The sequence below is a fragment of the Silurus meridionalis genome, chromosome 28 (genome assembly GCF_014805685.1).
Source record: "Silurus meridionalis isolate SWU-2019-XX chromosome 28, ASM1480568v1, whole genome shotgun sequence".
Classification (NCBI taxonomy): domain Eukaryota; kingdom Metazoa; phylum Chordata; class Actinopteri; order Siluriformes; family Siluridae; genus Silurus; species Silurus meridionalis.
In genome coordinates, this window is record NC_060911.1 from 8,239,626 (window position 1) to 8,267,581 (window position 27,956).

Sequence of the window (27,956 nt, forward strand, 5' to 3'; positions counted from 1 at the left end):
AATAACTTTAGTGAGACGCTCCTTGTAGTCATCTACCAGTCTCAGACATCAGTCTGAGGAAAGTTTGCCACACTCTTCAATGCAGAATTCTTTTAGCTGTAAGATGTTTGAGGGGTTTCTTGCATGTACGTTTCAAGTCACCCCACATCATCTCAATGGAATTAAGATCTGTGCTTTGACTCAGCCATTCCAGGACTCTCTATTTCATAGTTTTCAGTCAGTCTTTGGTAGGTTTATTTGTGTGTTTTGGGTTATTGTTTTGCTGCAGGGTCCAGTTCTGCCTCAGCTTTAATATGTTTAGAGATGGGCTCACATTTTCCTCAAACAGCCTCTGATACGCGGTAGAATTCATGGTGGATTCTACGAAGGAGAACTGGCCACATCCTGCTGCAGCAAGCATCCCCAAGCCAGGACACTTCCACTCCCATGTTTCACAGTTGGTATGATGTTCTTTTACTGGAATGCTGTATTTGATTTATGCCAAACATGTCCTCTGTCCAAACTTTAGTCTGACCTCATGTTTTTCTTAGAGAGCAAAGGTTTCCTTTTTGCACACCTCCCATGAAAGTATTTAGATGATTGTAGAGGCATGCACTTTTACATCAACAGTAGCAAGAGCCTGCTGTAGGTTTTTAGTGACTACTTTTAGCATCTTGCAGTCTGCTGTCATGGTTAACTTGTTTGGACGGCCAGAACTGGGCATGTTGGCAGCCGTTTTAAATGTCCTCCACTTGTAGACTATTTTCTGGAGAGTGAAATGGCTGATTTCAAATTATTTTAAGATTTCTTTTTAATTCCTTACCAGACTCATAAGCTGCTACAATCTTCTTTCTGAAGGCCTCATACAGCTCTTTTGATTTCATAATGGTGGTTACTCTAACTTGAACAGTCAGGACAAACCACACCAATCTACCAAATATCTGAGGTTTAAATAGGGCAAACCTTCTTCAAAAAGCTGAGTAATGATGTTCTAATCAAGTGCAACTGATGCGATACACCTGTGTGTGATTTTTAAATGGGATTGAATGTGAGGATGTCCTAATTTTTATTATTATTACTACATTTTCCAGAAAGTTTTTAAAAGTCTTGAATCATAAATATTTTTTCTTTATACACTCTATTATGCCAGCTTATGGAAACAGTGTTTGAGACAGACCAGACAGTGAGCTATTGAACGTTCATTATGGTTCCCAGGAACACATTGAGCCAGATCGCCTGTTGACATCTTGGACAAAAAGGCCATTTATATCTTTTTGGATAACCTTGTCATGATTCTGTCATGGCATGTACAAACAAAGCTCTGATTAGAGTGAATGTAATCTGTTTGGCTGAGCAATAAATGTTTTACAGATCTATTCATACCATTCAATGTCAATTAAAAACCATTAAATGTACAATATTTATTTATTTATTTATTTATTTATTTATGTATTTATTTATTTATTTATTTATTTATTTATTTTAACAAATGTAAAGATTTATATCTAACCTATAATAAGAAAAAGTTTTACATTCATAATAAAAAGGCTAAAATTGATTGGTGTATTATCATGTTCCAAGCTAATTAAGTTGATTCTTTAGTGATTTATAGAGTTAAACTTCCACTATTTTGTTTACCATGTGGAGTCACCAGACTATTAAAAGAGCTTTGGTGAAATGAATCAAAGACTCCTGTTTTATTGTTGTTATTGTTGTTTTTTTTTATACTTGAACTCAAGTCATGGTTACACTTCAGTTAGATTTAAGTAAAATGCAAAGCCATCTGGAATAGATTAGATTCATTAGATTCTTAATTGTGTTATTTTACAGAGTACAGAACTAATGAAATGCAGTCCAGCTAGATGTTAAATAAACAATATCTGTTGACAGTTAAATAATTATTGAGTAATTATTAATCTGTTGTGGTTAAAAAAAAGAAAGACAGTATTTAAGGGTGTTTAGAACAGTTTTCTGGCAGTTTCAGAAGAAAGATACAAATAATGTTTTGAGAAAGAGAAAGGTTTATGACACAGAAGTAACAAACTTTAAAATGGCTCTGGTAGGTCTAAAGCATGCACTGACCAAAATAGCATGGTACAGCAGATGTATTGTTGTGCCAGTGGAAACCTTTCAAAAATCTTCTGTGTCATACAAAAAAGTAACAAAATCTCTCTGTAGGCTTTTGTGCTCAACTGCATATGCATGAATTTTCCCAGTAGACATAGCATATTCTTTAGTCCTGTCCAGTTATAAATACAACAGTTAAACCAGGCAGGATGTCAGTTCACCAGGTGGATCAGTTTGGACAAGCCAAACCAGCAATCATGACTATGGGCAAGGTAAAATTATCCAAAGACTTGTTTCATGTATTTTAACTTGTAAGACCTTGACTGATTCTGATCCTCATATCCAAACAGGTTATCTTCTATGAGGACAGGAACTTCATGGGGCGCTCCTATGAGTGCACCAGTGATTGTTCCGATATGTTCTCTTACATGAGCCGCTGCCACTCCTGCAGGGTGGAGAGCGGCTGCTGGATGGTCTACGACCGCACCAACTACATGGGAAACCAGTATTTCATGAAAAGGGGCGAGTACGCTGACTACATGAACATGTGGGGCTGGGGCAACAACTACATCAGGTCCTGCCGCATGATCCCCATGGTATGCTTTTAGATAAGACATCCTTTGTATGATACATATATCCCAGTAGATGTTTTTGCCCTAAAATGACACTGTTTGTTCATTAATAAACAGTACAGAGGATCCTACAGAATGAGGATCTACGAGAAAGACAACTTCATGGGACAGATGAATGAGGTGATGGATGACTGTGATTCCTTCATGGATCGCTATCACTGGTCCAGCGGCTGCATGTCCTGTAATGTGATGGACGGCCACTGGCTCATGTATGAGCATCCCCACTACAGAGGCAGGATGTGGTACTTCAGGCCTGGAGAGTACAGGAGCTTCAGGGACTACGGTGGCATGAGGTTCATGAGCATGAGGCGTATCATGGACTCTTGGTATTAAATGCAAACTGAGCAAAATGTCACTAAAAAACAAATAATAAAAACAAATACAAAAATAGCATTTGTGTGTTTTCTCCAGCATTTGTGTGTTCCTTATATTCTCACATAATCTCCTGAAAGTAAATTTTAATAACTCATTTTAAAAATCACTTCATGTGAGAGTAATGAATCACATTATGTCCTCCAATGACCTCATAAGGTTAGATGGATTATCATGGATGAGGGATTTGCTGTAGTGATTATTTTGCACCAATAGATATAAAGCCAGTCAAATTTCCTGTAATTAATTCATGATTTATAAAGCTGTTTAAAAAGCATAAAAATACTTAATTCCAGGTTCTAAGATAAAGCCCCTTCAACCACACAATGACCTTTACACTATTTACCTTCAAACACCAAACTGATTGCAGAGCATTTTATTGAATCAAGCACATTTTGACATTTCATAAAAACATTAAAATCAATATGACAAAGAAAAATCACCAACAAAGTCATAACTAACAATGTATATCCAGCATTTCTAAATTCTGACTCCAATAATATTTTAAACTAATTTATTTTGAGACATTGATTTCGAAAAAGATCAAAGTAGCTCACTCTGAGTGAATGCTTCAAATTTTTGCTTTAAATTTAACTTTTCAAGCACTTTTAAAAGCAACAGTGTTTTTCAGTCAAATAGCCCAGATCTGACTCACATTGCTTTTTCCAGACAATATCAAGCGGATGTGCCAAAAGCAAAGTACTGAGATGCTCTCTGGCTTAAGGTTAAGTTTACAGTAGAATTAAAAAAACTGTGTCATTGGTGTAATTGATTAATTTGAACTTAACTTACACATCCAAACTTACTATGTACTCAGCTTAATTCTCAAATGTGCTCAGATACTGCAGTGTGATAATAACAAAGGCAATCTTCTTCTTCTTCTTCTTTCGGCTGCTCCCATTAGGGGTCGCCACAGCGGATCATCCGTCTCCATACCATCTTGTCCTCTACATCTGCCTCTTTCACACCAACTACCTGCATGTCTTCCCTCACCACATCCATGAACCTCCTCCTTGGCCTTCCTCTTTTCCTCCTACCTGGTGGCTCCATCCTCAGCATTCTTCTACCAATATAATTCATGTCCCCCCTCTGCACATGTCCAAACCATCTCAATCTCGATAATAACAAAGGCAATAAAAAAGAAAAAATTATTAAAAAGAAATAAAGTGTTTGAGGGTCTAAGAAACTGTCTAAAACAGTTTTTTTGACAGTGTAAGAAAAGAGAAACAAATCATTTTTTGAGAAAGAGAAATGTTTATGATACAGTAGAAACAAACATAAAAATGGCTCTGGTAGGTCTATAGCATGCGCTGACCAAAATAGCACGGTACAGCAGATGTATTGTCTTGCCAGTGGAAACCTTTCAAAAATCTTCTGTGTCATTCAAATAGTAACAAAGTTTTTCTGTAGGCCTTTGTGCTCAACTGCATATTCATGAATTTACTCAGTGGACATAGCATATTCTTTAGTTCTGTCCAGTTAAACAGTTAAACCAGGCAGGATATCAGTTCACCAGGTGGATCAGTTTGAACAAGCCAAACCAGTAATCATGACTATGGGCAAGGTAAAATTACCCAAAGACTTGTTTCATGTATTTTAACTTGTATAAGATCAGCTGATTCTGATCCTCATATCCAAACAGGTTATCTTTTATGAGGACAGGAACTTCATGGGGCGCTTCTATGAGTGATTGTTCTGATATGTTCTCTTTAGTGGTGGGCGGTCAGGGCCAGCAAAGCCTTTTCTGCTGGACTAAACACTATCAGAAGCACTGACATACATTTACAACCTAAATTCTAATATCTGTTCCAAAAATTATTAATTTATTCCCAACAGTTTATTCTTTTCAGTTCGTAGCATTTCTTTTGGCTGCACTGCTTACAGTATGTGTATGTCAATGTTAGATTTTTTGCTCAATCAAATTTTAGCCTCTATGTGCTGCCATGTCAATCTAATCTGCTCAGTGCCTGCAAAGTCTCTGCTGGCTCTTTGAGTATTGAGAATATGACCAACAGAGCTGCTTTTGTGTGCATTTTTGTGTATTTGTGTGTTTTCTTCAGCATTTGTGTGTTCCTAATAATCTCACATAATCTCCCTTAAGTAAATTTTAGTAACTCATTTTAAATCACTCCATGTGAGAGTACTAAATCACATTATGTCATCCAATGACCTCATAAGGTTAGATGGATTATCATGGATGAACGATTTGCTGTGGTGATTATTTTGCACCAATATATATAAAGCCAGTCAAATTTCCTGTAATAAATTCATGATTTATAAAGTTGTTAAAAACACATCAAAAGACCAGGTTCTAAGATAAAGCCACATCAACCACACTATGACCTTTCAACTATTTACCTTTAAACACCAAACTGATTGCAGAGCTTTTTTTTTTTTTTAATCAAGCACATTTTGACATTTCAAAAACACATTAAAATCAATATGAAAACAAAATTCGAAATTCAACAATGTATAACCAGCTTTTCTGAATTCTGACTCCAATAATATATTAAATTTATTTATTTTGAGAGAAACATTTATTTCAAAAAGATGTAGCTGACTGAGTGAATGCTTCAAATTTTTGCTTGAAATGTAACTTTTTTCCAGCAATAGTGTTTTTTGTCCAAATAGCCCAGATTTCACATTGTTTTTTCCAGACAATATCAAGCGGATGTGACAAAAGCAACGAATATCTCTAGGTTATGTATGTAACCCTAGTTCCCTGAGGAAACGAGATGCTGCGTCGCAACGCTTTAGGAACGAGAATCCAATACCGCCAGACTGACCATCCTTTAACAATGTGTATTAGCACAGCTAGGTTAAAAGGACAGAGGGGCCAGGAGTGGCACTGAGGTCAAGGTTATAAGACCTGACAAAGGTCAGCGGGGTGGATCAGCCCGCAGAATTGCAGATGTCTTGGAGGGACACTCCAGAGGACCCAGCTTTTGAGGCTGCCACACTCCGGGTAGAGTGAGCTTTGACCCCGAATGGAGCGGGGAGACCAGAGGACGTATATCATCATCAATAATCCATTTCCTTAGGATCTGCTTGTTAGCAGAGAGGCCTCTCCTCAGAGGGCCGTAGTAGACGAACAGCTGATCTGACTTCCTCCAGAGACTCGTCCTGTGGATGTAAGTGTCCAGTGCTTGTACTGGGCACACCCGGTGAGAAAATAGATTGAAAAATTGCAATCTAGAGAAAAATAGATTGCCTGTAGCCTAACAGGTCGTAGGATGACCGAGGGCACCTTTGGTATGTAACAAGTTCTAGCATCCAAAAAGGCACAGGCCATACCTAAAGTAAACTCCATAAAGTAGTGGGCCACAGAGAGGGCCTGTAAGTCTCCTACTCTCTTCAGAGAGCAAATGGCCAATAAGAACACAGTCTAAACTGTGAGGTGTCTCCAAGCTGCCTTGGCCAAAGGCTTGAAGAGGGGCTCAGACAGAGCCCCCAGCACAACGGCCAAGTCCCAACCAGGCGTTTTAGGTGCCGTGGTAAAAATGTGTCACTAGCCTCTAGGTCTCTGGCCAGTGATTGCCCTGCCATGGGAGCATGATACGCCAAAATGGTGGACACGTAAACTTTTTGGGTCAACTGCTGGAGGAGTAAGGGAGAACCAGAGGGGGCCGTGCAAGACTTGCCGAATTTGCCTCTCGAGCCTGGCGAATTTTTCCTAATCTGCTTCACCACATGAGGATGGAGGCGCCATTTCCCGGGCTTTAAACCCTATCTTGACAGGGTATCTGCTGCTTTGTTCAACCGGCCCAGGATGTATGCTGCTTTAAAGGAGAGGAGCTTCTCCTGGGCCCACAGGGGGATCTGGTGTGCCAGCCTGTATAGGGGCATGAGCGCAGACCCCCTGATGGTTAATGTACAGCACGTGGTGGTCTTTGAGGTCTGGGAGGAAACACTTCAATGCTAGAAGCATGGCTAGCATCTCTAGGCCTTAACTGCCCAGTCGGTACAGTTGTGGAACTGTAGAAGTAGTTTGCCTTAAAATTGTCTCCACTGACCATGAAAAGTCAGTGCTTTCACAGCTTATTGTGCTCCGCTTGCTGAGCAGTCACAGGGTAAACACCCCCTGGTGACACGTTTCCTGTGCGGCATCCAGAGGCTGAGGCCCGGGACATGACCCAGAGTGCCTGTGTGGGACTTGGCCATCGTGCTGGAGGCTCTCTTAAAGCCCCCTTCGAGCCATTGGCCAAGGTGGCCCTAAGGTATTTGTCAGTTAAGACTGCCTTTCTTCTGGCTATATCTTCCCTGAAAAGGATCGGGGACCTACAGGCTTTCTCAATGGCCCTGTCCCTCCTGGAGTTTACTTGCAGCATGGACAGTGACTTTCTCAGTGCCCTCGGTTCTCCTACAATTTGTCGTGCTGCAGGAATTCTATTCTTCTCCTTTTCAAGCCCCTGACCAGGAGAAGCTAATCCAACTGGACACATACATCTACAGGACAGAACTGTGGTTCAGCTGGTTGTCAGAGTAGCTGGTTGTCTGCTACAGCCCCTATAAAAAAGGGTTTCCTGCCAACAAGCAGACTCTCAGTTAGTGGATTGTGGATCAGTTGGCCGGATTACACATGTGATTAATATTTTGTCTATAGTAGCATTCCTTCTTTAAACAATATGATAGCTTATTAAAAAACAACTAAAAAGGTCAGTTAACAGTGGAATTAAAAAACAGCGATCAATTAGGTTGCTAGTTTTCGGTATGTCGTGCTGCTAAATAAAGAGTGGCTTTGTTTACTTTTTACATTTATGACATTTGGCAGACACCACAGAGCAAACTACAATTATCTCATTATACAACTGAATATTTCATAGTTACTGGCCTTGCTCAAGGCCTAAGCTGGGTAGCTCGTGGTGCTGAAATTTGCACTCATAACCTTCTTTTTTAAAAAAAACAGACATCTTCACTACTGAGCTACCACTTCCTCCCTCTTCCCATTTACAGTGTATACAACAAATACATTCATGACTGTTTTAAACCTGACATAGTATTTATTTATTTATTAATTTGTTTGTTTATTCATTCATCTATCATTCCATCCTTTCACTTCTTTATTTGCAATTATCAAATGTTCCAAAATTTTATTTATTTATATTTACACTTATGCCTAATATTGTGTTAGTCCCCCTTTTGCTTCCAAAACAGTTCTGACCCACCGAGCATTAACAGCATTAACTTCCTCAGCCATTTGAGCGATAGAAGTTCATCAATTGGATCGGACCTCACGGTCCAGCCTTCCACACCAAATGCATCAGTGAGCCCATGACCCTGTTTATGGTTCCCCACTGGAGCACTTTTAGTAAATACTGACCACTGCTGGACCAGCAACATCTCACAAGAGCTGCAGTTTTGGAGATGCTTTGCCCCAGTTGTCTAGCCATCACAATTTGGCCCTTGTTAAACTCTCTTAAATCCCCATTTTTTCTGCTTCTAAAAACTTCAACTTTGAGGACAAAATGTTTACTTGCTGCTTAATAAATCCCACTCACTAACAGGTGCCATGATGAAGAAATAATCAGTGATATTTACTTCACCGCTCATAATGTTATATTGTCATAATGTTATGCTTGGTTGGTGTGTCATTTTTGAAGGTATGAATAATTTGTGCATGATTTTTGTTGACAATATTTTCTTAGAGAAAAACTATCATTTCTACAATTGTTTTAGTGGACGATTTGAATTGGTTTGTGTAATTGTTTAATTTTAACTAAAATAATTTTTAAGAAGGAAAAACATTTATGATTCAAACGTAACAAATATAAAAATGGCTCTGGTAGGTCTATAGCATGCGCTGACCAAAATAGCATGGTACAGCAGATGTATTGTCTTGCCAGTAGAAACCTTTCAAAAACCGTCTGTGTCATTCAAATAGTAACAAAATCTCTCTGTGCTCAGCTGCATATTCGTGAATTTTCCCAGTAGACATAGCATATTTTTTAGTCCTGTCCAGGTATAAATACAACAGTTAAACCAGGCAGGATGTCAGTTCACCAGGTGGATCAGTTTGGACAAGCCAGTAATCATGACTATGGGCAAGGTAAAATTATCCAAAGACTTGTTTCATGTATTTGAACTTGTATAAGCTAAACTGATTCTGATCCTCATATCCAAACAGGTTATCTTCTATGAGGACAGGAACTTCATGGGGCGCTCCTATGAGTGCACCAGTGATTGTTCCGATATGTTCTCTTACATGAGCCGCTGCCACTCCTGCAGGGTGGAGAGCGGCTGCTGGATGGTCTACGACCGCACCAACTACATGGGAAACCAGTATTTCATAAGGAGGGGTGATTACGCTGACTACATGAACATGTGGGGCTGGGGCAACAACTACATCAGGTCCTGCCGCATGATCCCCATGGTGTGTAACTGGATCTCCAAATAGAGTTTTAGAAAGTAGAGTTTTAACAAAAATTTTTATTTTGATGCCATTGTTTTTTTTCCCAAACAGTACAGAGGATCCTACAGAATGAGGATCTACGAGAAAGACAACTTCATGGGACAGATGAATGAGGTGATGGATGACTGTGATTCCTTCATGGATCGCTACCACTGGTCCAACGGCTGCATGTCCTGCAATGTGATGGACGGTCACTGGCTCATGTATGAACATCCCCACTACAGAGGCAGGATGTGGTACTTCAGGCCTGGAGAGTACAGGAGCTTCAGGGACTACGGTGGCATGAGGTTCATGAGCATGAGGCGTATCATGGACTCTTGGTATTAAATGCAATCTAAGCAAAAGTGTCAATAAAGTTTTTTTTTATCACAATACAGAAATACATTTGTGTTTTTCCTCCAATATAATCTAACCAATATTTCCAGAAATATGTTTTTAAAAATTTAATTTTATAAACCACTCCACATGGAAGTACTGAAGCGCAGTATGTACTCCATTAACACAAGCTTAGGTGCACTATCATGGATTAAGGTGCAGCAATTGTTATGGTAGTTAACTTCCACAAGCAGACATCTTTATTATCTTTATTATTTATAGACCCCCAGGGCCCTACTCTGATTTTCTGATAGAATTTGCAGATTTCATTACAAATCTAGCTACTTCTTTAGACAAAGCATTAATTGTTGGAGACTTTAATATTCATTTTGATAATCAGGAAGACTCCTTAAGAGCAGCAGTTGTGTCCATTCTAGATTCAGTCGGAATTAATCAGAATGTTATAGGACCCACTCATAGTGGTGGACACACTCTCGATTTGTTGTTAACATTTGGATTAAAAATAAAAAACTTAGTCATAATTCCACAGTCTGAAGCTATTTCAGACCATTATCTCATCTCGTTTAAAATTTGCCTTAGTCATTGCATTTCTACGTCACCACGTTACCGTGTTAAGCGTACTTAAACGTCAGCTACAGCAGCACGTTTTATTAATAATCTTCCCGATATTACGATACTAGATAGATCTCCGTCAGACCCCGCAGAGCTCGACTGGGCCACTGAACATCTTGAAACAACGTTACGTTACACTCTAGATGATGTAGCTCCCCTTAAGACCAAAATGATCAGGGAGAAAAAATTAGCACAGTGGTATAATGATCATACGCGCACCTTAAAACAGAACACTCGAAAACTAGAACGTAAATGGCGTCAAACAAAATTAACAGTATTTCAAATAGCATGGAAGGAGAGCCTCCTAAATTATAAAAAAATCTCTTAGTGCTGCCAGATCAGCATATTTCTCCACCCTCATAGAAAATAACAAGCATAATCCTAGATTTTTATTCAGCACAGTAGCAAAATTAAAAGGGAATAAAAGCACTACACTAACGTGCACACCACCAATAGGTAGTAATGATTTCATGAACTTTTTTAATAATAAAATTGAAAACATCAGGCAAGAAATCCAGACGGTTAATATAAATCCAAATTATTTTACAAGTAACCCTGTAGACAGCAGTGTCATTATAACGGACAATCAACTACAAAGCTTCACTTCTATTCATGAGAGTGACTTAATTTCATTAGTCTCCTCATCAAAACCATCAACCTGCCTTCTCGATCCCTTGCCTACAAGTTTATTTAAACAGATAGCTCCAGAGGTAATCAAACCTGTTTTAAAAATAATTAACTCTTCCATTAGCACTGGTTATGTACCTAAATCCTTCAAACTGGCAGTTATCCACCCCCTTATTAAGAAACCTGACCTTGACCCATGTCAGTTGTCCAACTACAGACCGATATCAAATCTCCCCTTTATATCCAAAATTTTAGAAAAGGTTGTAGCACAGCATTTATGCTCACATCTGCTTAAGAATAACGTTTTTGAAATGTATCAGTCAGGATTTCGGCCTCATCATAGCACAGAGACGGCGCTAGTTAAGGTGGTAAATGACCTGTTATTGGCCTCTGATCAGGGTTTTGTCTCCTTACTTGTTTTGCTCGACCTTAGTGCAGCTTTTGACACCATTGATCACACTATACTGCTTGCTAGACTTGAGAACGTTGTAGGAATAAAGGGAACAGCTCTTTCTTGGCTCAGGTCTTATTTGACTGATCGCTATCAGTTTGTGGATGTAAATGGTGAGTTCTCCACACTTTATGAGGTAAAGTTTGGTGTTCCTCAAGGATCTGTCTTGGGCCCACTGCTTTTCTCTTTATATATGCTGCCTCTTGGTGAAATCATTCATAAACATGGGATTCGCTTCCATTGCTATGCTGATGACACACAGCTGTATATTTCATCAAAGCCAGATGAGCTAGATCAGCTCAACAATGTTGAGAAGTGTGTAAAGGACATTAGACAGTGGATGCTTAATAACTTTCTTCTGCTCAACTCAGATAAGACAGAAGTACTTTTACTAGGACCACATGCAGCTAGAAATAACTTTCCGATTATGTAGCATCTCTGGATGGTGTTTCTGTTTCAGCATGTACGGCTGTCAAAGACCTTGGTGTGATTATTGACCCGAGTCTTTCCTTTGAGTCTCACGTGAATAATATCACCAGAATCGCCTTCTTTCACCTTAGAAATATTGCTAAGATTAGAAATATGATGTCGTTACAGGATGCAGAAAAACTAGTTCATGCTTTTGTTACTTCTAGATTAGACTACTGTAACGCTTTACTGTCTGGGTGTGCGAGTAAGTGCATAAATAAGCTTCAGTTAGTCCAGAATGCAGCAGCAAGGGTCCTCACTAGATCTAGGAAATATGACCACATCACCCCTGTTTTAATTAGTCTACACTGGCTCCCAATCAAATCTCGCATTGTTTATAAAATATTACTACTGACGTATAAAGCACTTAACGGTCTCGCACCGCAGTATCTGAGTGAACTTCTGTACCAGTATGATCCTCCACGCCTACTTAGATCAAAAGGTGCTGGCTATCTGTTGGTTCCTCAAATAATGAAGATCTTTCTCTTATAAAGCCCCACAGTTATGGAACAGCCTTCCAATCAGTGTTCGGGACTCGGACACAGTCTCAGTGTTCAAGTCGAGGTTGAAAACTTATTTATTTAGTCAAGCCTTTTATCAGTAGATTTTTCTTAGGTAAAGGCACAGATCTGGAGGGCGCATGGATATAGAGTGTTTGGTGAACTGGTATATTTGTATGCTGTCGTCCCCTCACATTCACACGTTCACTCAGGTTTGTTGAACGGTGGTGTGGTGGGTCGTCTCTTATCCCAGAGATCCCTCATGTCTGTGTTACCTTCTGGTTCTCTCTTTCAGTTATGCTGCCATAGCGAGTCTTGCCGGAGTCCAAACTGCACAGTGACATTAACTTTCATACACCAATAGTTACACTTAATAATCCATATCCTTCTCTTCCCGTCACCCTCTCTCTCTCTCTCTCTCTCTCTCTCTCTCTCTCTCTCTCTCTCTCTCTCTCTCTCTCTCTCTCTCTCTCTCTCTTTCGGTCGAGTTAAACATGCTCCTGAGGCTCCAGTGACCACTGTTCCTGCCCCTCTCCTCCATGGATCTTCACACTTCTGTGCAGCTCGGGACGGTCTCTCATCAACACCTTGGGTGGTTCCATATAATTCCGGAGTAGAACAGGTGCTTTTGAGGACGGATTGGACTGTAGTTGGTGTCAGCGGCCTGCTGCACTGACTCGGGAGTGCAGTTTGCTTCTGATCATCATCACTGTACCCCGCAACTTTGCATATATGCTTCGAATGGACATTTGGTGCAACCCAGATGAGGATGGGTTCCCTCTTGAGTCTGGTTCCTCTCAAGGTTTCTTCCTTTGCCATCTCGGGGAGTTTTTCCTTGCCACAGTTGCTCATCAGGGACAAACATACTTATTACATATTTACATTTAATCACCACATTATCTGTGTAAAGCTGCTTTGAGACAATGTTCATTGTTAAAAGCGCTATACAAATAAAAATGAATTAAATTGAATTGAATCTTATAACATTTTAACGACATCACATTTTGCATGTAATTAAATTATTGTTTTACATTGTTTTTACAATATATTGTAAAACAAAATGCATCATTCAAGGTTTTGAGATAAAGCCACAATATGACCTTTCAGCTCTTTACCTTTAAACTCTAAATTGGTTGCAAGACACAGTTTATTGAATTAAGCTCATTCTGAAATTTCATAAACACATTAAAATAAATATAAAAAATTGTCAAAAATAAAGTGTTGCACTGTATTACCAGCACTACTAAATGCTGACTCAAATCCTATTTTGACCAGGGCATTAAAAAAAAAAACACAGCTGGTCGTGTTTTTGCTCTAAGTTAAATTTTCTATGTATATGTTTAGCAGCAGTGTCTTTTCACCAGCCTGCTCAAATCTCACTCATAGTTATTAAGTTTCTTTCCAGGTGTCAGTATTACAGACAAAACTACATTTCCCACCAGCTACTGTACTCCAATGAACTATGTCGCATGATTTGTGCAATTAGAAACTACCTGTCTCTCTTTTCTGTTGGTTGTTCAATGATCATGTCTTGCGTTTTGCTTCATTTTGTTACATTTGCGTGTTTTGCACATTATTAAAATGCATCCATACTTGAATACACTCCATCTTTTGATATTATATGGACATCATTTGGCTAATTAACTTCATTAACATGGACATTTCTTAGACCAATACATTTGATTGTATACTCACAGCTAATCTGTTTTTTACTGGATTAATGAAATGCATTAAATTTCCATTTTCATCAAATTGTTTAAAAAATGTGTCAAACATAGCAAGTGGCAGACATTGACTGAAATGCTGAGCTAAATCTTCCAGTATGATATAAACTGTAAATAAAAAATTCAGTGCACCATCAAAAAAAAAAAAATTACTTAAATATAAATATAAATATAAATATATATATATATATATATATATATATATATATATATATATATATATATATATATATATATATATATTTAAGTAATTAAGTAGTTAGCAATTACTGTTGTGATTTTATATATATATATGTGTAAATTATATATATATATATATATATATTAGAGGTATAAATAGTACCTGAACATTATGCTTGAATAAAAGTATAGATACCTTACTGCAAAACTTAATCCATTACAAGTTAAAAGTCACCAATTCCAATATGAAATAAGTAAAAATCTTAAAGCATCTGATTTAACTACTACTTGAGTAATTTACTCATATTAATTACTGGCTCAAAGATGCACTAGTGTCCTCAACACAATAGCACATGTTAGTGAAATGGCAAAAACAGTTGATTTGTGAGATTTAATTTCAACACAACACAACAGACTCTTAAACATGCCAGAATGAAACAAAGATCAAAAGAGTCAGTCAAAAAAAAAGACAAAGTAGTAAAGCAATCTTTCGAAAAGGTATGTCAGAAAATAGAAGCACTATCAGTATACAATAAACAAATGAAATTAAAGTAAATCATTTTATAATAAAGTTAAAACAAATATTCAGAGCAGACTGACGATTGCAAAAAACTAATTGGTACAGGTCATTGTCAATTAAAACATAGTGGAGTAAAAAGTACGTATCTTGAATCATAAATGTAGTTGAGTAAAGAGTAACAGTTTCTTATATCTTGGATATTCAGTAAAAATAGAAAGTAACTAAAAAATTTATTAAGTACTCAAATACTTTACGCCAATGTTATATAATGTATAATATTCATAATATAATAATATAATATAACTGTGGGCTCAGAGTATAGCTCCACAATAGCAGGTGACAGTGTTTAAACAGACCTAGCTTTCGCTCTCAACATACTGTAGTGGTGTTCTATAATTGATGTTGAGGTGTGTAGTGAGATAAATAGGATTAAATTTCAGGGTTTCTTGGTGTGGCAAATACATCAAATTATATATCTTTGGGCTTTTTATCCGGCCTTAAATAACACCATCTGTGTCTAAATGTTACAGGATTTGCCCTGTGTGCCAGTATGTGGAAAATAAAAAAGAATTACAATATTATAAAAAAAAAAAGTATATGTTGATACTTTGTTGATATCCACTGACCAGGGAATGAAGTTACCCTTAAATTGGAAACAGCAGCATGGCAGTTGTTTTGTCTGTTTTATTTGTTCATTCTGAAAGATTTCTTTTTGACTGCTATAAAGATCTATTTAGACACACCAAAACATCTACTTAAGCTTCTCAGAGCAATTGCTGCATAATACCCTAAAGGCTCATTTGTACTACTGAATGAACTATGCTACAAAACTCAGGGACCAACATATTGCTTGTACTGACAAGGCATTTTTGTTATTACGAAACCATTTTGTCAACTTTACAAATAACTGCATTTAAAGAAGGCAGGTACAGGTTATTCACATGACACAAAAGGAAAAAAAAATTCTATAGATTGTAGTGTAGTCCAAAATAGCTGACTAGTGAAACATATACAGTATGTGTGCTGCCAGTGACGGTCATTGAAAAGTTTACTGAAACACTGTCACAGAGAAATGTAACAAAAGCTCACCTGTGGTCAATGGTTGTTTTGTTTACGGTCAGGCATAAATATAGAGGTTAAAGCAGACAGTTGGACAGTTCCCTAGAGAAAGCAGCTTGGACAAGTCAAACCAGTCAACATAACCATGGGCAAGGTAAGCACTGCAGAAGCAACAATTAATTGAAACTTTTTTATTCTACTATAGTGGTATGATCAAATGTCCCTAATTTTTAATTTGGTCAAAATAATTTTCTACCAAAAGAACCAGTACCCTTCTTTTAATGCTAATTCTGATCCTCAACACTCAACAGGTTATCTTCTATGAGGACAAGAACTTCATGGGGCGCTCCTATGAGTGCACCAGTGATTGTTCTGATATGTTCTCTTACATGAGCCGCTGCCACTCCTGCAGGGTGGAGAGCGGCTGCTGGATGGTCTACGACCGCACCAACTACATGGGAAACCAGTATTTCATGAGAAGGGGCGAGTACGCTGACTACATGAACATGTGGGGTTGGGGCAACAACTGCATCAGGTCCTGCCGCATGATTCCCATGGTATGTTATTAGATGTAACATCCTTTTTATGATACATATATCCTAGTAGATGTTTTGGCCCTAAAATGACACTGTTTGTTCATTCCTAAACAGTACAGAGGATCCTACAGAATGAGGATCTATGAGAAGGACAACTTCATGGGTCAGATGAATGAGGTGATGGATGACTGTGATTCCTTCATGGATCGCTACCACTGGTCCAGCGGCTGCATGTCCTGCAATGTGATGGACGGCCACTGGCTCATGTATGAACAGCCCCACTACAGAGGCAGGATGTGGTACTTCAGGCCTGGAGAGTACAGGAGCTTCAGGGACTATGGTGGCATGAGGTTCATGAGCATGAGGCGTATCATGGACTCCTGGTACTAAAAAAAATGGTGTAACAATTACAATATTTAAATAAATTTTGAATAAACACTATGATTTCTTCAAAAGATGTGAATTTAATATTTTGCATATAAGTTAAAATTGATAAACGTGTGCTGCTTCTTGACATTAGCCAGAGGCAGGTACAGGAATTAGTCAAGTAGGCTTTATTGTCATTTCAACCATATACATTGCAGTACACAGTGAAAGAAACAATGTTTCCCGAGGACCAAGGTTTAACAGCAAACAACATATATTAACAAAAGAAACACAGGGAACACAGAACTACACAACTCTAAACTCACAACACAAAGTGCAAATGTGCAACATTTAGTGCAAAAAGGGGAGGGGAAGAAGAAAAAAAAGAAGAGACTACATAAGACAAGAAAAACAAGAAGACAGTAGTGCCAACCAGTACAATACAGAATGTTTTTCTAAGAGGATTGTCAATATATCAATCAAAAACAAATACTGTACATGTACAGAATTAGCTTCTTGACACATAAAAAATGTGTAAATAAATTTATTGTAAATATTTTAATGCTGGAAAATCCTGTTAAGCCCCTGTTTATTATAAAACTCCAATATATGATCATACCTTTGGCTAAGATGAAGTCGGGTATGGGTCAATTTTTGTTACATTTTTTAGATAGTTTCCCAAGCTAATTTCCCAGTAAGGTTTTCCCAGCCTACTGTAACTTAAAAGCAGATGACAAAAGTAACTTACAGCTGATATGTGGTCATTTTACAATCATCCTACATATCTAAAAAATAAAAATAGGCATCTAAATGAACCAAAATAGGTTCTAGATTCACTTCCCTCGCTAGGATCAAATGCATACAAAGGAAGCAATACACAAGTGCCAACAATTTGCTTTTCACAGCATACTGTATACATTTTAATTACAAAGAACAGATGCTTCTTGAAAGTAAGACTGCAGGGAATGTTACTAGTAGTCATCACAGGATACAGGTATGAAATTAATAAATGTATAAATGCCTCTTACTATTTTGTGCTTTTCACAAACTAGCATCGGTATTTCCTTCTTTTTGAAGTATTAGGACAGCAGTGATTAATAATGCACTTGAATGCTACATACACATTAGGCAGTATTCATCCTCTACACTGTACAGTACCTATACTGATTGTCCTTGTTTATCATGATTTGCACATGCTGCTATTCAGACTTAGCAACCATTAAATGCCACCAAACCATGAACTAAGTATCCAAGGCAGACCTAAAACTACTGTACTATTAGGTGGTATATATGTTTGTTAAATATATATGAGATCAATAATAAAGGGTAATACCTAATATAGGCATAAAATTCAACATTTCTACCTCTCTCAGCCATTTTGACTCTGACTGGGGTGCAAACAACCAAATCCCCAACTGCATTAACAAATCATTTTTAATATAAATACAGTAATTCAGCTACATGGTTTTGAGAAGAGAAGCAGTTATTCTTTCATTTATTTTCAAACCAAATGCAGACAAACAGAATACAATAAAATTATAAAACAGATGTCACCACATATATATTATATGAAGTATTACAGTACATTATTTATAATGGCTGGGGTAATCTCACAAGCAATGCATCACACTTCATATACGGTATATATGCAGCCTTTAGGTGCTATATTTTGATTGGAAGCACTGGATAGCTGCTTTAAGAGCGAGCATGAACAGCCATCAATACAGACCTAGAGCTACTACCCTTTTTTAACTTTAGTGTAGAATATATTGTTTAATATGATGTGGGATTACACACTATGATCAATAATTGACACATTTATTTAAAGTGGAATGAAACTTCAGCCGTGTTCGAGTTTTCTAGAAAGGTTTCTTTACTATATTATGAAGGAAAACTGTAGCAGTAGAAGCATTTGTTTGGGTGATACTATTGTACAGTGTAGCCTGGGATTTCATTTACACAGGATCAGCTCAAATGAAATAGAATAATGACCAAGATAGAAACCAGCATTCAAAATCTCTCTCTTTCTCTCTCTCTCTCTCTCTCTCTCTCTCTCTCTCTCTCTCTCTCTCTCTCTCTCTCTACACTGTCCATCATTTAAATTTTTGAAAAGCAGCTGCTTGATACTCCGAGGACCCAATATTTTCAAATATAGCACTAAATTTAGGGGGGCAACAATATTAATTTGTGCTCCCAACATCCTGTCTTTGCAAACACATTTTGCCTCGCAAATAAACAACAGATTTGATACAAAAGGACAAAACCACAAATTGTCTCTATAAGGAAAATTCCTCAAGGGTGTAAATACATGTGCATTCTCTTGCCAATGTAAGCCATTTAAATAACTGTCCTTTGTATATGACAAACAAAGAATAGGACATGGTCCCTATTCACCTCTTAACATTACTACTGGTCAGGATTTTTTTACAATACGTGTCAGTTTGGAACTATTGGGTATAAATAGCAGGGCTAGACAGGTTGTCAAACCACAAGTGGAAAGAGCTTGGACAAACCAAAAGAGTCACCAAAACCATGGGGAGGGTAAGCATCACATTTTAAACAGTTGTCTAGTGAAATATATATATTTTTTTAAAGCTACTGAGTTACAATTTACAAATTTTCTTTGAAACTATATTTATATTTTCTACCCAAACAGGTTATCTTCTATGAGGACAGGAACTTCATGGGGCGCTCCTATGAGTGCACCAGTGATTGTTCTGATATTCACTCTTACATGAGCCGCTGCCACTCCTGCAGGGTGGAGAGCGGCTGCTGGATGGTCTACGACCGCACCAACTACATGGGAAATCAGTATTTCATGAGGAGGGGCGAGTACGCTGACTACATGAACATGTGGGGCTGGGGCAACAACTGCATCAGGTCCTGCCGCATGATCCCCATGGTGTGTAACTGGATCTAACAAATCTAACTAATCCTTTTTATGAAACATATATCCTAGTAGATGTTTTGGCCCTAAAATGACACTGTTTGTTTATTTCCCAAACAGTACAGAGGATCCTACAGAATGAGGATCTATGAGAAGGACAACTTCATGGGACAGATGAATGAGGTGATGGATGACTGTGATTCCTTCATGGATCGCTACCACTGGTCCAGCGGCTGCATGTCCTGCAATGTGATGGACGGCCACTGGCTCATGTATGAACATCCCCACTACAGAGGCAGGATGTGGTACTTCAGGCCTGGAGAGTACAGGAGCTTCAGGGACTACGGTGGCATGAGGTTCATGAGCATGAGGCGTATTATGGACTCTTGGTATTGAAAATAATCATAATAAAGTCATTAAAGGAAATCCCTGAAGTGTGAACTTAATGCTAAGGTAAAAAAACAAACAAACAAAAATATTTGTGCTTATCATTGCAGATTCAGTAATCACAAATCAGGATGAGCTGAATATTGGTTAAGTATTTAAGAAAGGCACAATTTTGCAAAAAAAGGCTGAAAAATTCCAGGAGCTTGCTGTTTTCACTCTAATGTTGGGAGCAAAAGCCAGTATAAGTTTTGCACTAACAAAGCAAATCCAGTTTTTACACTCGATAATTTTCCTGTTATAGACCATCTGAATCAGACCTAAGATCTTTTCTAAATATAATAGACTGGATTACCATCTGTGTGGTGTAGTCTATTGTGTAATTACCTGAAAAAGCAAAAAATAAACATGGGTGCACAACATGCAGGTGGTCCAAATTAGTACAGACCACGATTTTTGCTGTACTATTGTTAAGCAACTGGTTAAACCTCAAAATAGTGAAAAGTGAGCATCACAACTAGAGTCTTCAATCTGGTTGTTTCAAAACAAATGCAAATAAGCTTCACATCTCAACTTTTCTTGCAACATTGGTGAAACGACCTAATTATGAATAAAAACACAGTAAATACCACCACCTTAAAAACAACACTGAGCAGCATGTACAGAAGCACAATAATAACACAAGCCAAATGTGACAAGGGGAAGCAAATAATGGCAAACACCTTTACATCAGCTACCCACACCTGACCCTGCTGGATGTGCTTTCCCAAAATAGTAAGCACTTGCACTTTGCTAAATTTCATGTAAGGTAAGCGTCTTTTAGACAGATGTTTTCAATGCCCAATTAAATTAAATGCATCACCAGGTCACCAGGTTACATACACCTCAAAATTACTAGTCAGGAATTCTATATTTGCTGAAAGGTAGCAAAGTGGAGGCATTTTTAGAGCAAAAGGTATGACCATATATTGGAGTTTTATGGTAAAAAGAGGCTTAACAGAATTTTCCAGCATTAAACTATTTATAATAATATACATGAATACATCCACTAAAGCATAGAAAAGAGTTATTCATCTTATTCTGATTTAACTGATCTGTAGCCAGTGCACTTGTGCTATGTTAAGCTAATTTACAATTTTGTTTAGTTTTGGCCCAATTTAATAAATGCAAGTTTACTCACAAAGGCTTTCAAACTTTATTGTTTATAAGTTTTTTGTCATTTCACCATATATGGAGACAGGTATGCATGTAAGAATATAAACATAAAACATAAAGAGGTAAATAAACACATAGCTAAATAAACTTGCAAATACACCAATCAGGCATAACTTTATCGCCACTAATCAGGCATAACATAATGACCAGCTGCCTAATATTGTGTTAGTCCCCATTTTGCTGCAAAACAATCCTGGCCAGTCTAGCATTAAAAGCATTAACTTCTTCAGCAATTTTAGGTTAAGTAGCTCGTCTGTTAGCTTTCGCTCACCACGTGCATCAATGAGTCTTAGCCGTCCATGACCCTGTCACCGGATCACCACTGTTCCTTCCTTGGACCACTTTTGATTGGCCTTTGTCAAACTTGCTTCTAACTTCTAACACATCAACTTTGAGGACTAAATCTTCATTTGCTGCCTAATATATACCACCCACTAACAGGTTCCATGATGAAGCGATAATCAGTGTAATTCCATTCACCCATCAGAGGTCATAATGTTATGACTGATCTGTATAAATATACTACCTATATAAACTTACATTTAACTAACATTTTGAAGGAAGTCATCTGAATGTCCATTGACCTCACATAAATACTTTACATAAAACAGAGACATTTAAACAGTACAAACAGGAATAGTGCAAAATATAATAAAAAACAGTAGGAGACGAAAGTATTACTGATATAGATGGTTTATAAAGCCCACTCATCCACCTATGCTTAGTCACAAAACCTGAAACACAACTGGATTTCTAATGGCAAGGGAAGCATTTTTAGAAAATTAATGGACAAGGCCGAAAGGCCTGACCACACATTAAAGGTAAACTAGTGATTTTTTCCTGAACAAGAGTTTTGGGTCATTCTGAAAATATTTACTCAAATAAAATAATGAGCAGATCCTACCCAATCCATCCGAGGATACTGAACTAGAAATAATTTTGTCAAGACTCTTCCAGGCAGCAACATACATGGCTGGGTTAAGCAGAAAATCTTGCCAAAAGAGGCAATGGATAAGGAGCTTATTGAGGAGGACCCTTTATTTTTGTTCTGTAAGTATAATCACTCGGGCTCAGTCTCATAACATTGAAGGTCCAAGTAATCAGTTCTGGTGTCAGCAGCAGAGGTTGTGCCATCACCAAACTCTACTATCAAATGCCCTGCATTTGTTATGGAGTCTTAACATAGAAATGAAGTAAAGGTGATAGTGGTTCAACAGCCTGATCACTCTTGGTTTTCATTGGCTTTCTGTGTGTAAGGCTTAATAGTAAGTGAAAACAGAATATTCATTTTGGCTTGTTTATTTGAGAGTATGATCTGTGTCTGATTTGGACTGGAGTGATTTTTTTCTGTTAGCATTGTAAAAATATGTACTGTTTATAGCTTATTGTACAAATATCGCAATATCTTTCAAGTCCCCAGTGATTACTGAAGCGATCACATCAGCTGTGGCTTCTGTGAGTTTAACAGAAAGTTATATTGGTTAAAATACATAAAAAAAAACATGACTGGATATTTAATACTCTGAGCCATTCCTTTTAACCAAGATTTTCTTTATTTTAAATGAGCAAACGTTATTGCATGAATTTCATGTCTAAATGATTTGTACAGGTTATGCAAACATTCTTTGCTAACCACAAACCCTAGTGGAATTACTGAGAGTCAAAACTTTCTTTGAACATTTTTGATAAATATTAAACTCCATAAATGTTGCTTATGGAGAGAGGTTTGGGTTTGCAGGAATGTCTTGAAGTGTCTCCATCTGAACTCATGTTGCGACAGACTAAGACCTGATTTTGCCTTTCAACAAACTTGGTAATTATGAAAACCTTTTGCAACTTTGGTTAATTAGATCAACATCCAATAGATGGAATGTTTTAGTTCCTATTCTTCTAATCACCAATGCAAAAACATATAAATTAAAATGTCCGTTTTGTGTAAAGCTTCCATATATTATCTTTTCTAGTCACTCTGGTGACTTCTGGAGAAGTAAAGAATGTCAAACATAGGAGTGTAGCAAAAGCTATTCAGCTCTTTATGGGCCTCTGTGGTGTGTTGCTTGGTCAGGAGTTTTTACAATAGGAATCAAAGACTCTTTGGTTCTGGACAGGTATAAAAGCAAAGGTTAAACCAGACAGTATGTCAATTTCTTTGAAAGCTAAGCAAGCGATCATGTTCAAGGTAAGCACCAAATACAATTACATTTTTTATATGTATAAAAAAACATTTAAAATAGTAAGAAAATAGGCCACTGAGGACTGCATTGCTATAAAACTAACTTTGAATCACATGTAACCAAAACAGGTGATCTTCTATGAGGACAGGAACTTCATGGGGCGCTCCTATGAGTGCACCAGTGATTGTTCCGATATGTTCTCTTACATGAGCCGCTGCCACTCCTGCAGGGTGGAGAGCGGCTGCTGGATGGTCTACGACCGCACCAACTACATGGGAAACCAGTATTTCATGAGGAGGGGCGAGTATGCTGACTACATGAACATGTGGGGCTGGGGCAACAACTACATCAGGTCCTGCCGCATGATCCCCATGGTATGTAACTGGATGTAACATCCTTTTTATGATACATATATCCTAGTAGATGTTTTGGCCCTAAAATATCACTGTTTGTTCTCTTCCCAAACAGTACAGAGGATCCTACAGAATGAGGATCTATGAGAAGGACAACTTCATGGGACGGATGAATGAGGTGATGGATGACTGTGATTCCTTCATGGATCGCTACCACTGGTCCATCGGCTGCATGTCCTGCAATGTGATGGACGGCCACTGGCTCATGTATGAGCATCCCCACTACAGAGGCAGGATGTGGTACTTCAGGCCTGGAGAGTACAGGAGCTTCAGGGACTACGGTGGCATGAGATTCATGAGCATGAGGCGTATCATGGACTCCTGGTATTAATTTATTAGGATTTTGGTGGTGACAACAAGCAAATGTTTAATAAAATGTGCACTTATTATTACATCAATGGTTTTATTTTTCCTTCTTAAATTAATAATTTGAATCAGCTTTTCTTTAAGCCTAAACCCCAAATGGGTACTGATGGGTCACAAAGGAAAACAAAATAACTGTTATGCTGTAGGGGGACATTTTGTTGGCATGTTTTGTAGTCCTAGAGGATTGTAGATTATTTGCTATAGCATTCTAAAGATGTTCAGACAGTGTGTGATGTCACAACATTATACTAATACAAATAATATTGGCTTTTTTAATTCGTCATCTGTCTAAAGGCTTTTTCAAAAATTATTTGGTTACCTTTTTGGTGAAAACCTTAAAGGTCTATGTAGATTTAGATGATTCAGTAGCAGAAGACATTTTAACATACATTTAACAAACTAACATCCAAACCATCTTAATCAGGCCTATCTCGTTTTGTCCCCAAAACGTCCTATATGTGCTGTCTCTCTAAAAAACTAATTTCTAATCCTGTACATCGTCGTCACTCCCAATGAAAACCTCAACATATTCAGCTCTGCTACCTTCAGCTCCGCCTCCTGTCTTTTAGTCAACACAACTGTCTCTAAACCAACAACATCGCAGGTCTCACCACAGTCCTATAAATTTACAATTTTACTTTTGCAGCTACCCTTCTTTAACAAATCACTCCAGCCACTCATCATGCACCCTTTTCTTAACTTTTCTAAAACACTTTCCATTACTTTGCACTGTTGACCCCAGGTACTTAAACTCCTCCACCTTCACCACCTCTTCTCCCTGCAACTGCACCACTCCACTGCCCTCCCTCTCATTCACACTCTTGTACTCTGTATTACTTCTACTGATTTTAATTCCCCTTCTCTCCAGCACGTTCCTCCACCTCTCAATGCTCTTCTCCACCTGCTCCCTACTCTCACCACAAATCAAAATATCATCCGCAAACATCATAATCCATGGAGACTTCTGTCTGACCTCGTCCGTCAACCTGTCAATCACCACTGGAAACAGAAAAGGGCTCAGAGCCGATCCTTCATGCAGTCTAACCTCCACCTTGAACCACCATCTCATACTTATCTGCCACACCAGACTTCCTCATACAGTACCACAACTCCTCTCTCGGCACCCTGTCATATGCTTTCTCTAAATCCACAAACACTCAATGCAACTCCCTCTGACCTTCTCCATACTTCTCTATCAACATTCTCAAATCAAATATTGTGTCTGTGGTGCTCTTCCTTTGCATGAAACAATACTGTTGCTCACAGTTGGTCACCTCTTCTCTCAGCCTGGCTTCCACTACTCACTGTAAAGTTTATACATTATGATAAGTTATGTAATGGCATTTGTTAAATTAAAAGCAAATTACAGTATACTAACCTATAATGAGCACCATTCTTTAAGATTTTTGGAAAGGCAAGCACTTGTCTCGACTTGTTTTTTTTGGACAATATTTTCAATTTTTTATGGTGTCATTGTAATGTATCTCCATTGTAAGTCGGGGACTGTAATATGAAACATGTGATGTTGGCTATTCAAGTTGATGCCATGTGCTTTCAATTAAAGATAAGTATGAGGCTTGAATATGTATTAATTTGTTCAAATAAATAAAATACTGAAATTCAAATATTATTTTTGCTTAAATTATTATAGACAAAATTTTATATTTTTGCAAGATTTTTGTTGCAAAAAGACTACTTAAATACAAATAAATAAAAAGTGTCTGTGTTTTTTGGTTATGATGCAAACTTAATACAAACTTAACACCCGCTACTGCTTTTATATACTTATTTTAACAGTGTGCTTTTGTGAGAAAATAAAACAAAGACAAAAAATACTGATTTTATGATTATGGAAATTTTATTTCAAAATTTTCAGTGAAAGGTTTTTCAGTACCAGGAGTCCATGATACGCCTCATGCTCATGAACCTCATGCCACCGTAGTCCCTGAAGCTCCTGTACTCTCCAGGCCTGAAGTACCACATCCTGCCTCTGTAGTGGGGATGCTCATACATGAGCCAGTGGCCGTCCATCACATTGCAGGACATGCAGCCGCTGGACCAGTGGTAGCGATCCATGAAGGAATCACAGTCATCCATCACCTCATTCATCTGTCCCATGAAGTTGTCCTTCTCATAGATCCTCATTCTGTAGGATCCTCTGTACTGTTTGGGTAAAGAATGAACAGTGTAATTTTAGGGTGAAAACATCTACTGGGGTATACTGTAGGTATCCTAAAACAGACATTACATCTAATAACATACCATGGGGATCATGCGGCAAGACCTGATGCAGTTGTTGCCCCAGCCCCACATGTTCATGTAGTCAGCGTACTCGCCCCTCCTCATAAAATACTGGTTTCCCATGTAGTTGGTGCGGTCGTAGACCATCCAGCAGCCGCTCTCCACCCTGCAGGAGTGGCAGCGGCTCATGTAAGAGAACATATCGGAACAATCACTGGTGCACTCATAAGAGCGCCCCATGAAGTTCCTGTCCTCATAGAAGATAACCTGTTTGAGCAAAAGTAAACAGTTTAATTTAACATTACATTTAATCTGTTAGTATTATTTTTACATCAAACAAATCTTTACCTTCCCCATCGTTATGACAGCTGTTTAGTGCCCAAGTGTGAACTGACATCCTGCCTGGTTTAAACCCGCCTTTTATACAAGAGCAGGATCACATGCTAGGTGCCTCCTATTATGCAAACTCCTGACCAAGCAACAAGTCACACAAGCCAATCAGTAACTATACAGCTTTTGCTCCATTTACCCGTAAAATGGTCATTCAGAAGTCTTTAGAATTTCTTTTCTGGAAAAAAGCATATAGTACTTTTTTCTTTAGTTTTCTTTCATCCTCAATACATATATGAGCTATTTTGACATGTTACTTCTATTGGAAGTAATGTCATCCAAACATCCAGGATTTTTTTTTTTTATACTTTGATTTTTTCATGCAAGACTAATTTGTTCATATTTGAAAATGTTTTTAAAATTGCTTTTTTATTTGCACATATAACATGCAAATAAAAAAGTTAATAATAAGCCCAAAACAAACTTCATTCTTTTCGGGGGGTTTTTTCTGCAACATATACTGTACTAGTAAAAGGTTAATGAACATTTGTATTTGTCAGAATTTGTACAATTTAAAAAAATACAAATATTCTGACATTTATTCTCCTATGTATACATACAGTATGTCTGAAACAAAAATGTCTTTTGTAATAAGGATTTTTATTATTCTTATTATTCTTTTTATTATTTATTGTTAAACCTTTTTAATCATTCTAAGGAAAAAACATCTAGAAACAGATATTTTACCAAAGGTCTAAGTGTGTATTCTAAATATAACATAACATTTCCCAAAAGATGAGAATTATAGTCACAATACACAATGTTATGAAGCATGACCTTTATTTAAACATGCAAATAAAAAATAAAATATATATATATATATATATATATATATATATATATATATATATATATATATATATATATATATATATATATATATATATCCTTAACAGTAAGCAGGCAGGGGTCGAATGGGCAAATATACAACACCACAGGAAAATCAAAATTATACATTAAGGAGAAAAGCAAGAATCTATAAACACAAAGAATGCTCAAGTGTTATTAATATGAGAGCTTCAATACCTTCCAAAGTCTAGCTAGACTG

At 37.6% G+C, this 27,956-nt stretch overlaps 6 protein-coding genes across 6 annotated transcripts; 5 read left to right on the forward strand and 1 right to left on the reverse strand.

Moving 5' to 3' along the window:
- The first annotated feature begins 2,275 nt into the window (after positions 1 to 2,275).
- Positions 2,276 to 3,068, forward strand: LOC124381449 (gamma-crystallin M2-like). The gene is made up of 3 exons (XM_046843074.1): positions 2,276 to 2,318; positions 2,397 to 2,642; positions 2,736 to 3,068. Exons 1-3 carry the CDS (start codon positions 2,304 to 2,306, stop codon positions 3,009 to 3,011), a joined length of 537 nt encoding a protein of 178 aa, XP_046699030.1. The 5' UTR covers positions 2,276 to 2,303; the 3' UTR covers positions 3,012 to 3,068.
- A 5,995-nt stretch (positions 3,069 to 9,063) lies between these two features.
- On the forward strand, positions 9,064 to 9,825 carry LOC124381667 (gamma-crystallin M2-like). The gene is made up of 3 exons (XM_046843477.1): positions 9,064 to 9,096; positions 9,175 to 9,420; positions 9,511 to 9,825. The coding sequence occupies exons 1-3, from the start codon at positions 9,082 to 9,084 to the stop codon at positions 9,784 to 9,786; spliced, it is 537 nt and encodes a 178-aa protein (XP_046699433.1). The 5' UTR covers positions 9,064 to 9,081; the 3' UTR covers positions 9,787 to 9,825.
- Positions 9,826 to 16,012: 6,187 nt separating this feature from the next.
- Positions 16,013 to 16,862, forward strand: LOC124381668 (gamma-crystallin M2-like). The gene is made up of 3 exons (XM_046843478.1): positions 16,013 to 16,090; positions 16,248 to 16,493; positions 16,587 to 16,862. The coding sequence occupies exons 1-3, from the start codon at positions 16,082 to 16,084 to the stop codon at positions 16,860 to 16,862; spliced, it is 531 nt and encodes a 176-aa protein (XP_046699434.1). The 5' UTR covers positions 16,013 to 16,081.
- A 2,480-nt stretch (positions 16,863 to 19,342) lies between these two features.
- On the forward strand, positions 19,343 to 20,121 carry LOC124381444 (gamma-crystallin M2-like). The gene is made up of 3 exons (XM_046843067.1): positions 19,343 to 19,379; positions 19,495 to 19,740; positions 19,846 to 20,121. Exons 1-3 carry the CDS (start codon positions 19,371 to 19,373, stop codon positions 20,119 to 20,121), a joined length of 531 nt encoding a protein of 176 aa, XP_046699023.1. The 5' UTR covers positions 19,343 to 19,370.
- A 3,326-nt stretch (positions 20,122 to 23,447) lies between these two features.
- On the forward strand, positions 23,448 to 24,242 carry LOC124381454 (gamma-crystallin M2-like). The gene is made up of 3 exons (XM_046843080.1): positions 23,448 to 23,503; positions 23,627 to 23,872; positions 23,967 to 24,242. The coding sequence occupies exons 1-3, from the start codon at positions 23,462 to 23,464 to the stop codon at positions 24,240 to 24,242; spliced, it is 564 nt and encodes a 187-aa protein (XP_046699036.1). The 5' UTR covers positions 23,448 to 23,461.
- Positions 24,243 to 26,113: 1,871 nt separating this feature from the next.
- Positions 26,114 to 26,965, reverse strand: LOC124381453 (gamma-crystallin M2-like). Its single transcript, XM_046843079.1, has 3 exons — positions 26,867 to 26,965; positions 26,540 to 26,785; positions 26,114 to 26,440 (listed from the first exon to the last, which is right to left on the reverse strand). The coding sequence occupies exons 1-3, from the start codon at positions 26,873 to 26,875 to the stop codon at positions 26,165 to 26,167; spliced, it is 531 nt and encodes a 176-aa protein (XP_046699035.1). The 5' UTR covers positions 26,876 to 26,965; the 3' UTR covers positions 26,114 to 26,164.
- Between the last annotated feature and the right edge of the window lie 991 nt (positions 26,966 to 27,956).

Bases quoted from the DNA above. Each gene is read 5' to 3' on its own strand.
- LOC124381454 (XM_046843080.1), top strand. From the start codon at position 23,462: ATGTCAATTTCTTTGAAAGCTAAGCAAGCGATCATGTTCAAG. The intron at 23,504-23,626 runs GTAAGCACCAAA...TAACCAAAACAG, and splicing joins AGCAAGCGATCATGTTCAAG to GTGATCTTCTATGAGGACAG. The intron at 23,873-23,966 runs GTATGTAACTGG...CTTCCCAAACAG, and splicing joins CCTGCCGCATGATCCCCATG to TACAGAGGATCCTACAGAAT.
- LOC124381449 (XM_046843074.1), top strand. The intron at 2,643-2,735 runs GTATGCTTTTAG...ATTAATAAACAG, and splicing joins CCTGCCGCATGATCCCCATG to TACAGAGGATCCTACAGAAT.
- LOC124381444 (XM_046843067.1), top strand. The intron at 19,741-19,845 runs GTGTGTAACTGG...TTTCCCAAACAG, and splicing joins CCTGCCGCATGATCCCCATG to TACAGAGGATCCTACAGAAT.
- LOC124381667 (XM_046843477.1), top strand. The intron at 9,421-9,510 runs GTGTGTAACTGG...TTTCCCAAACAG, and splicing joins CCTGCCGCATGATCCCCATG to TACAGAGGATCCTACAGAAT.
- LOC124381453 (XM_046843079.1), bottom strand. The intron at 26,441-26,539 runs GTATGTTATTAG...TTACCCAAACAG, and splicing joins CTTGCCGCATGATCCCCATG to TACAGAGGATCCTACAGAAT.
- LOC124381668 (XM_046843478.1), top strand. The intron at 16,494-16,586 runs GTATGTTATTAG...ATTCCTAAACAG, and splicing joins CCTGCCGCATGATTCCCATG to TACAGAGGATCCTACAGAAT.